This window comes from Gavialis gangeticus, unplaced genomic scaffold (genome assembly GCF_001723915.1).
Source record: "Gavialis gangeticus isolate Ggan-Ray unplaced genomic scaffold, GavGan_comp1, whole genome shotgun sequence".
Classification (NCBI taxonomy): domain Eukaryota; kingdom Metazoa; phylum Chordata; order Crocodylia; family Gavialidae; genus Gavialis; species Gavialis gangeticus.
Window position 1 is genome coordinate 100,847,745 of NW_017729022.1, and position 10,486 is coordinate 100,858,230.

General features: G+C 45.5%; 1 protein-coding gene across 4 annotated transcripts in view; it reads right to left on the reverse strand.

Annotated features, from left to right (window-relative positions):
- PACSIN2 (protein kinase C and casein kinase substrate in neurons 2) overlaps nt 1-10,486 on the reverse strand; it is a 132,782-nt gene that overhangs the window by 50,984 nt on the left and 71,312 nt on the right. For all 4 annotated transcript variants that reach the window (XM_019515728.1, XM_019515729.1, XM_019515730.1 and 1 more), the window contains exon 2: nt 1,289-1,410. In XM_019515728.1, coding sequence (XP_019371273.1) covers nt 1,289-1,348 — 60 coding nt within the window. In that variant the 5' untranslated portion in view covers nt 1,349-1,410. The remainder of the gene's footprint in view (nt 1-1,288; nt 1,411-10,486) is intronic.

Here is a 10,486-nt window from a genome sequence, read left to right on the forward strand (position 1 = left end):
GGGGGGGGGGGGGTTACCACAATGTTCTAATAATGTTAGAATAAATATGCAAACTCTTTTCCACCCAAATAAAAAAACACTATATGTTAAAGTTATGCCATGGGTGGGTGAAATCCTGTTGAAGTCAGGAGGCGTACCAACAGCCTCTGATTGAAAATGTAAGAGTATTAAGCTCCCTCAGGGAATTAGAAAACAGAAACAATAAACAGCTGTTACCCAAAAACATAGTTTAAATGCAAAAGCCAGTCAAGAAAGATTGTTTAAATAGGAGGCTTTCTCTGGGGACCAAATGCAAACGAACAGGATTAGATACTATTTTGATAGAGTTGCGTAAGCAAAAGCAGTCAGCACAGAATTCTAGTGCATCTGTTTTGATAGTCTTCTAGGAGAAACTATTAAGTGGTCTAGCTATGTGTTCCTTTGATATTTTACTCCAAATTAGTAAGAACTCGGCATTTACATCTGATCTCTCAGACTGTGGAGCAAAATTTTAAGTCATCATCAGTCAGCAGGTCTGGAAGTATCAGCTGCCCGATACAAGAGTGCATCTCATAAAGACATCATAAAGCAAGCCATCAGACAGCGAAGGACCCTACTGGTTATAGAGATTTTAAAATGTTTTCATCCTCCAATTTCTCTCTCTACTTTGGCAAAGCTTGAAGACACAAGCATCAATCACACAACAACTCTTCGCATCGCTTCACGCAGTCTACCCCGAACAGCAAGCTTACTTTTAAGTACCTCTAAAAATGTCACGATTAGTGTTCATTAAGCTTGCTCTAACATCTGCTTCTTTCTTGTGCGCAAAATTTTAAATCTTTGCAACATACTAATTTCTACTTTATGAAAATTCAATAAGAATCTCTCTTTTTAGACAACAGTGATAGTTGTCTAAGCCACGATTATCTCTACTAAGTGCACAAACTACCCCAAAACTTTTATCAGTTTTTTTTTACCTATAAAAAGGAAAACATAGTTTGGTTTGCTAACAGAGTAAGATTTAAAAATTCAATCTTTGAATCCCATATACCACCAAAATGGAATGGGGTTTGCCAATGTGCCTCAGCATTTTTAACTCAACTTGACAGAACTGGGCCAAAATCTAAAGAGGTAATTTCTATCCTGAAGGCTATTTGCAGCTCCAGATAATCACACATTTTATTTAGACAGTTAGGTTACTCCCTTTAGCTGCCAGTAATTCTGCATGTGCAGAGAAATAAGACTAATTCAAAGAAAAAGTTAGCAGTGCAAACGAACACAGTATTTAGTAATAAAACACTCCAGTTACCTCCCAAAAGCTATCACTGGAAACCTCTACTCCAATGGAATCATCATATGATCCAGACATTTCTGTATAGGAAGAGCCTGAAAGCAGTCAGTGTTCTGTTGTCAACACTAGATCCTCAAAATCTGCAGAAGGACAAAAAAAAAAAAAAAAAAAAATTATGAAAATGTTGTTCATCAGAATCCAACACCAAAGCAAGGTTGAGAGATACTTATTTTCTTAAAAAATGAGCTAATATTCCTATATGCAAGAACGCCAAACAAAGTACACAACTGCACAATTATAACAGTAAGGTATCCTTACTAAAATAAGCACCTTTTACCATAAGTTCATAAAACAACAACACTTGAATAGACCCTACCTTATACAGTCTAGAAAGCTGTTAAGCAATCTTATTACATGTCAAATTTCAATAGCAGTTTAATCTGTTATGCCATATCATCTCCTGATATACAAAACCAGTATCAAGTATTAACCTTTAAAAGTGACAATGATCAACCTAGTGGTTATAAGCCAGGGGTGGGCAAAATACGGTCCGCAGGCTGGATCCGGCCCGCAAGGCCATTCTATCCAGCCTGCAGGGCCCCTAAAAAATTTAGAAAATTAATATTTATTTGCCCTTGGTTCCTGTCAAAAATGCATAGCATGGTGCCAGCCACGGGGCAGGGGAAAGGCCACTCCCACCCTCCCCTCCGCACTCAGCTTTTCCCCAGGCTCCTTCCTGGTATGGGGAAAAGTGGCCCCTCCTGTGCCCAGCGCCCCACGCTGCAGGCATTCGCAGCCCACATGTGGGGCTGCCTGTGCCTGCTCCAGACAGCCCCACGCAGGCTGCAAGTGGCTGTGGCGCGGGGCACTGGGTGGGCGAGGGTCCACTTTCCCCCCCACCCTGCGCTCAACACCACCTTGTAACCCAGCCCCACTGCCAGCCTGGGCCCCCGCATCAGCTCTGGATTCGCCCATCAGGGCTGCACATGGTGACAGCAGCTGCGGCTCCCCCGCTTGCCACACCGGGCAGTGTTTGCCACTACCGCCTCTGGGCTGCCCAGCACGTGAGCTCTGGGTGACCAGCAGCAGCCAACGCTGCCCGGAGCGGTAAGTGGGGGGAGCTGCAGCTGCTGCCGCCGACGGGCAAGCCCGGAGCCAGCTCGGAGTCCAGGCTGGCAGCGGGGCCGGGTTACAAGCTGGTGCTGAGCATGGGAAAAAGGGGCTCCTCGCTCGCCCCGTGACAGGCACCCCATGATGTAGTCACTTGCAGCCCACGTGGGGCTACCTGTGCCTGCTCCAAACAGCCCCGCGTGGGCTGCCAGCACATGCAGCAAGGAGCACCAGCCATGGGGCAGGTGAGGGGCCACTTTTCCCCGCGTTCAGCACCAGCTTCTTCTCTTCCGGCAAGCAGGGGGTCGGGGCTCTGCACTGCCCCCTGCCTGTACCGTGGGGCTGGGGGGCACTGGGAGTGAGCACGTGCAGGAGCCCATGGAAGTACGGGGCCTGTGCCGGCAGGCCCCAGAGCAGGACAGCAGGAGCGTGGGGGCCCGGCCAGCAGGGGCTCTATGGAGCCAAGCCAGCTCCCCCCCTCCCTGCTGGTGCAGCCCAGCCCAGCTCCACAGACCCCTGCCAGCCTGTACCCCATTTTGGGCCCCACCAGTGCTGGCCCTGGGATATTGGTCCCAAGATGGTGACCAGGGGCACCTGTCAAGAGGTGGGGCTACCCATGCACCCCTCGACAGCCTGCCAAAACTGGGTAAGCAGCCCTCTGCCCAAAATAATTGCCCATCCCTGTTATAAGCTATTGAGCCTGTAAGTTTTTTCTTCTCTCTTCAGATATTTTATTGATTGCAAATGCCAGGTAACTATATTCAAAGAAAATGTATAGCAGTACTGCCACATGGTGGAAAGCTACACATAACAACCCCTCTCAACAATGTTTAAGGCCACTAAAGATTTTGCAACAGAAAGATCTTGAGAAAAAACATGCCACCCTCAACACTGAACATTTAAAACTTGAAGAATCTAAACCCAGGAGCAGAAATTTACAAATGTATACATTTACAAAGGTTTTTATGGAAAAAAAACCCACCTCCATGTCAAGTGTTAAAACAAAAAGTACACTTGCATGGAAAGACATACTTGATCTGATACATTTAAAAGGTGCAGAGTTTTTACCTATTTTCCCAAAACATTATTTGGAAAAGTGGGGTAAAAGCACTTATGTAATAGAAAACAGTTTGATTTTTTCCCTTTCAAAAGTTCCAATATCTTAACTGAAGTTGATTTTACATAGTTTCCATAAAGCTTTACCTTCCCATATATAAAAACTTAACTTTTTAAATAAATCTTACAGATTTATTTTCTTGAAGTTTTTACCAAAATTAACGCATGCTAGGTGCTGCCTACACAGACATGAAAACAGCCTCCGTCTGCAAGATGTAAAAATATAGGCAGGTGCAACAGTGTGACAAAATATAGAGTAATATAGAATATGTACACACCAACTATTCCCAAATGCCTCAAAACCAAAGTTTGATGGTACCAAGGCAGAATGTAGTCCATGGTAAAAAACAATTAATTCTCTCACAATTGAAACTCAGGGACTTCACTCATGACAAAGGCATTTTGATAGGTTTTATGACACCACTACAGGTAAATCGTCTGCTACTTAACAGAAATATGATGTTTGGTATTGTATAAAACAATTTCAAGAACAATTCATGCCATTATTATGAATAAATTTGTAACTCTCACTCCCTCTGGAGTAAAGCTGAAAGAAGGCAATGCATAATACCTGTTCCTCAAGCATGACTCCTTCTGTCATTGAAGAAGACTGGAAGCAGCTTAAAGCATAAGCAGGTGAGGGGGAGAGGTTTTCTGCACCTTGTTGTGGATGTGGGTTAGGCAGCATGCCTGGTTGAGCTGGAGTCTGGGGCAGGGAAGGTGCCTGGAGGCAGCTATCATTTAAAAACAGTCTGGGGAGCAGGGGACTAAGCCTTAACTTTATGTCTGACATCATTGCTCTTTATTTGTTGACATTTATGTATAACAATTGTAGGGAAAAATATGCCAAGAAATAGAGGAACTTCAAGTCTCAAATATTCTACCTCATATGTTGAGTAGCAGAAGCCTTCAAATATTTTAACATACTATATTTTATGGACATTTTATGCACTCTCTTCTCTTTCTCTACCCTCCTCATAAAACCCACAGGCCATTTTTTTCTGGGTTGGCTATGACCACTAAAGTTAAAAAAACAGACATCTTTTGTAAAACTATGGAGACAACAGGGACTGTATTATTATTACTGTACAACTAAATGTACCATTGTTAAATGTTATTTTTTCCAGATACAGGAAAGATTTCACAGAGGCACCCACATATTTAAGTGTTGTTGAAGGGGGGGGAAAACCCCACCTTGTCCTAGTTTGCAGTTCTCTTCCATTCCACCAAGCAGACTGTTTCCATTTACATGGCGTTAAACACAGGCTTTTTTTTTTTTTTTTATCCGTTAACTTAGACAATGTCTGCCTCTTTCTTAGACCTGAGGATGGGCACTCTATGCCCAAAAGTTTGTCTAATCTCTTTCCCAACTATGCTGGTGATGCAATAAAAGATTAGTCCATGAACGTTTGATGACACTAAAGATATAGATGGTATTAATAGCTTTAAAAAAGGACTAGTTTTCATTTAATTAGAATTCCCCTAAAAATGTGATTAGGAGTCATCTTAAATCAGTGGTTCTCAGCCTTTTTTATACCAGCAATGCCATAGCAAGGTGGGGGGTGAGTGGGGCAACCTCCCTAGGTGCCAAAGCAAAGGGGCGCCAACAGGTGCTGCCCAGCTGGGGCACGGCATGGGACAGAGCTGTAAGCGGTTCATTTGGGGGGGGGGGGCCATAGGGATGGGGATGGCTCCCACTGCTGCATGCACTTCCAGGCAAGCATGGGGGAGCATGTGCCCCATGGATCCGTGCATGGGGTGAGGGCAGGGTGCTGCTGCGGGTGTTGCCCCAGGCATCAAACTTTGTTACTATAGTATTGTGTACCAGGGCCATCTGTGAACATCAATGGCCAGTCCCGACCCAGTGCCCCTCACTCCTGACCCAGTGCCCCTTTCCCCCAGCGTGTGGGGCAGGGGGTGGGTGTGTGGGGGCATAAGGGGCCCCAAGCAGCCCCTTTCAGGCTGGAACTCTGCCAGCCTGCAAGGGAAAAGCCATCATTTCCCGTGTTTTTCTCCTTTAAAGGAAAATCCATTTTTAAAGTTTGTTTGCGACCCTTTCATATATTCTTGTGACCCACTTTTGGGCTGAAACCCACAGGTTGAGAAAAGCTGGCCTAAATGACAACAACATCCTTGGATAAAACTCTTTCCCCCATAGATACTCACTTTAAAATTTGTCAGTGGCAAGCTACCATCGCTCCCATATACACCTAGGTCCAGGCACAAGGAACTGGGGGCAAAATTTATTTTCCAAAAAGATGTTAACTTGTAATTGCAAAATGTCCCAACTGATTCATCACTTTACAAGAACAATATGAAGTAAATGGACAAAAGAATCTTGCAAGGTGATTAGCCACTTGGGCTACATCACTCATGATTTCTTTGTAACGCTGGCTAGAACATTTTGAGTCAGGGACCAGAATCCACTTCACTCAACTGCATGAGATGGAATAGACGAAACTCTGTGCGATTACCACTTATTCATTCAGTGTAGCTACCCGTGATAAAAATTAGCACACAGACCAAGAAGGCTTCTTCTGCTGTGGCAATTTAGATATCCACACAATCTGACCCACATGGAAGAAAGATGCAAGATCTACAATGAAGGTAAAGATTTTCCTACAGTTTGTAAAAGGCAAATTAAAAAAATCTAAGAGAACACATTAAATTAAAACACAAGCTAATACCAAATCAATGCTACCTCGACCTTAAAGCAATTATTTATCATCCTTCTTAATTCCCATATAAGCATAGATAGAAATGCTTTGTGACATCATCCAAGCACATCAAGGAAAATCTCATCTTATTATTTGTTAGCCTTTTTTCAGATAATTGTTATTATTTCTGTGCTGCTTACAAACAGCTAAGTACTTCTGACTACTTGGCATGCCAACCCACTGAAAAATATTTACTTTCAACCAAAAACAGCTCTCCCAAAAAGAGGTTTCTAAACGTTTCCAAAACAAATGCAAATGCTTGATTAGCTAGCTGTATTTTTTAAGATCATTTTACCCCCTAAAATAAAAGTCACCATTTTCAGTCAACTTCAATTTGTCAAATTTCCAGATTATTAGGTAGAATCAGAGGACAAAAATAAAGGAGCAGCAAAACAATACCAAGTGGAAAAATACTGGTGACTGCATCACCGTGAAGTCATCTTAGCAATTAAAGCATATGTGCTATCCTAATGTAACAGGATAAGGTAGAATGGTCCGGTGTTGTTCTAAAAGGTGTTCAGACAGGGTGATAAAACTGCTTCTGAACCATAATTATATAAGCATTTTTTTATAATTAAAGTGTTTATTCTCATTTCCAAGACACTATCAAAACAATCCTAGAGTCTAACATCCTGATAAACCTTTTTATCATAAGCATCCGACCTTTCTAGATCTGATCATGCAAAGAGAGAGGGCTTTTTAAAAAAAAAAAAAAAAAATACTATTTTACTGTATTTCCCTCTACTGTCAAAATTAAAAAACAACCAAACAAAAACCCTGTACTAATGGTGGAGAGACAATTTACCTTCAGTAAGAGAGATCAAACATTATGATGTTACAATAGGAATGAGTAAGTTGACAAAACTTGTGTAAAACGGGGAAAGGCTGCAATGAAAATATTTTCTGCGTAGATGGAAAACTACAGGATACAGAGAACTATCCTTTTTCCATAAAAGCATGAAAATAATGATAATCATTCAGGAAATTCTGATGACTTAAGATTTTTCCATGCCAGATACTATGCTGTGAGAAAGTATAAACAAGTGTATTCAGGGAAACATTATGAAGTCATAGCAACAACTAGCACAGAAAAAATACCAGTTGTAGAGAACTATTTAAAAATAAACTGGACACTGAAATACCAGTGTTAAGCTAGTGAGTCACACTGTCCTCATGAAATACAATTATTAGAACAGCCAGTCCCTTAGCACATTTATCTTCAAGGTTTGGTTTTCCCACCCACCCCTTAAATTAATTTGACGAGTTTGCACAGGAGGGGTCTGAGATTTGCCTTTCATGCTGTTAAAGTACAAAATTAAGAGAAATGTTGATGGAACATAAATTAGTCATGAATCATCTATCTAGATCATTGGTTCTCAACCTTTTTAGAATCAAGGAACCCCTTGATGGACTTGAGGCAACTCTCAAAAAATGCTAGTTCTTAGTTTTCACTTGTTTTTTGACTACCAAAAAATAGAGTGATTCTTCTGTTGCAAAGAACACAGCAGGTTAGAAAGGAACCTATAGTGTTAAAACCACTGTGAAAACTTTGGTTTTATCTTGAGAGTCATGTTTGCATACCTAACACTGTGCAACACCCCACAATACTCTTTGAAAGGAAGTCAAAGCCCCACAAGGTGCCACTGATTTAGATTAATAAAAGGAAAACAATAGCTTTTACATAGATTTTCATTCATTTTATCAATTGTACTCAAATGCCACATCCAAGGAATCAGCCAGCTAGAAAAAGAAGTTATGATTTTGTTTTCAAAGTTTGAAATAGAAGTTCTATACTAATCAAATGGTTGCGACTTCTGAGCCCAGCCTTAAGACACCAGTTTTTCTAGCACATCTCCAACAAGCAGAAACAAAAATTGTCATTCCTCAGGTTACCAACCATTCCCAAGCTTCATGAGATGTGAGAAAATAAGAAAATTATGACACAAACAATTCTTAATTTAAAAAAAGGTAGAGATGACTCTCAGCCGCTGCACAGTTACACAGGCAGAACCAGAGTAGCAAGAATATTTTCTTAGCCAGCTACACTGAAGAGCAGGGGTGGGCAAAATACAGCCTGCGAGGCCATTCTATCCAGCCCACGGGGCCCCTAAAAATGTCTGTAAACTAATATTTCTCTGTCTTTGGTTCCTGTCAAAAACGACAGGAACCAGGGGCAGTAGGACCCAGGGGAAGCCTGGTGGTCTCCCCCAACAGCAGGGCCTGCCTGGCCCTGCCCCCAGCTGGAAGCCAAAGCAAGGAAGGAGCTCGTGCAGAGGGAAAGCAGCCCCACACCTGCCCCGTGGCCGGCGCACCCTGCTGCAGCCGCTCGCAGCCCACACAGGGCTGTCTTGAGCAGGCACAGGCAGCCCCATGCAGGCTGAGAGTGGCTGCAGCACAGGGCACTGACCACAGGGCGTGCGAGGGGCCACTTTCCCCCCCACGCTCAGCACAACCTTGTAACCCACCCCCACTGCCAGCCTGAGCCCCGCGCCGGCTCCGGGCTCGCCCGTCGGGGCTGCACGTGACAGCAGCAGCTGCGGCTCCCCCACTTGCCATGCTGAGCAGTGTTGGCTGCTGCTGCCCACCCACAGCTTGCACACTGAACAGCCCAGGGGCGGCGGTGGGGGGACCGCAGCTCCTGCTGCCATGAGCAACCCCGACGGGCAAGCCCAGAGCTGGTGCAGAACCCAGGCTGGCAGCGGGGGCGGATTACAAGGTAGTGCGAAGGGGGGGGCGGGAAAGCGGCCCTTCACCCACCCTGTGGCTGGCACCCTGCACTGCAGCTAATTGCAGCCTGCATGGGGCTGCCTGTACCTGCTCAAAACAAAATGAGGGCAGGGGGTTCATGGCAGAATGCCCTGCTTGTGCCCCTTGCCCCCCCAGCCCTGATGCCCTGTGCCTCCCACCCAAAGCCCCTGCCCCCCAGCCCTGCTCATGACACTTGCCCCCCATTCCAGGCTCTGTAGCTGTCAGCAGCTACCTAGAACCTGGGCCAGCTGCAAACATCTGCTGCTTCTCCACTCTGGCCCCTGTCTGTGCCTGCTTAGGACAGCCCCATGCAGGCTACAAGTGGCTGAAGCAGGGAGCTCCAGCCACGGGGTGGGGGAAGGACCACTTCTCCCTGCACTAAGCACCAGATTGTTCCCTGCTGTGGAGCAGGGGGTTAGGGCTGTGAGCTGCCCCCCACCTGTACCGCAGGGCTGGGGGGGGGCACTGGGAGTGAGCAGGTGCACAGGGCCCACACCAGTGTCCCGGGGCCAGCGCCAGCACAGCCCAGAGCACAGCAGCAGGAATACACGGTCCCGGTCAGCAGGGGCTCTGTGGAGCCGGACCAGCTCCCCCTTCTCCCTGCTGGTGCAGGCCAACCTGGCTCCGCAGACCCCTGCCAGCCTGCACCCTGCTCTGGGCCCCACCAGCACTGGCCCTGAGACACTGGTCCCATGATGGTGACCAGGGAGCGGGGCCACCTGTCAAGATCTGGAACTACCCAAAACTGGGTAAGTGGCCCTCTGCCCAAAATAACTGCCCACCCCTGCTGAAGAGCTTACCAGGTAAAAGAGCTCCTGTAAAAAAAAAAAAAAAAAAAACCAAAAAAAACCCCCCGTCTCCTATGGACTGGAAACTTGTTAATGAGTTTATATAGGCACTTTATAATCTGCTGTTTCCTATGGCAAAAATAATTTAAGAAACCAAACATATTTAAGCAAGTATTCTGAAGGAAGAGGCTCAGGATCTGTTTATGTAGTGACTCAAAGTTTTAACAATGGAAATAAATTTATCCTCCATCTTCCAGATTAACAAATCCATAATTCAGTGGATTTTTGTTTCTAAAAAATAACAACAGGCTTTCAGGGAAATTTCAAGATGTAGTTTTTAATAGGGGTGCACCAATAAAGATTTTTGGGGGCTATACTAATGGCTGATTATTAGCCAGATATACTGGCTGATACCTACCTGATTGCCAATATGCAGCCTGGGGACTTGGAGAGCAGGGTCCAGCCAGTAAGTCTGTATGGGGGAAGGAGCTGGGGGGGGGGCAGGGGAGATCGAGGTCCCCATGGTGAGGGAAGCCACAGGCAGGTCACTTGGGGGGCAGCTCCCTGTCGCTGTGCACACCCCTGGAGGGGGCATGAGCCCCCTGAATTTGTGTGTGGGGCAGGGATGGGCCGCCTGCTGTGGGCTCAGGGACAGAAGTTGCACCAGCCTCACCCCGGGGGGGGGCGCTAGGCCGAGGCTGTGCTAGAGGTGGGCGGGGGTGGGTCAGGTGGCAGTG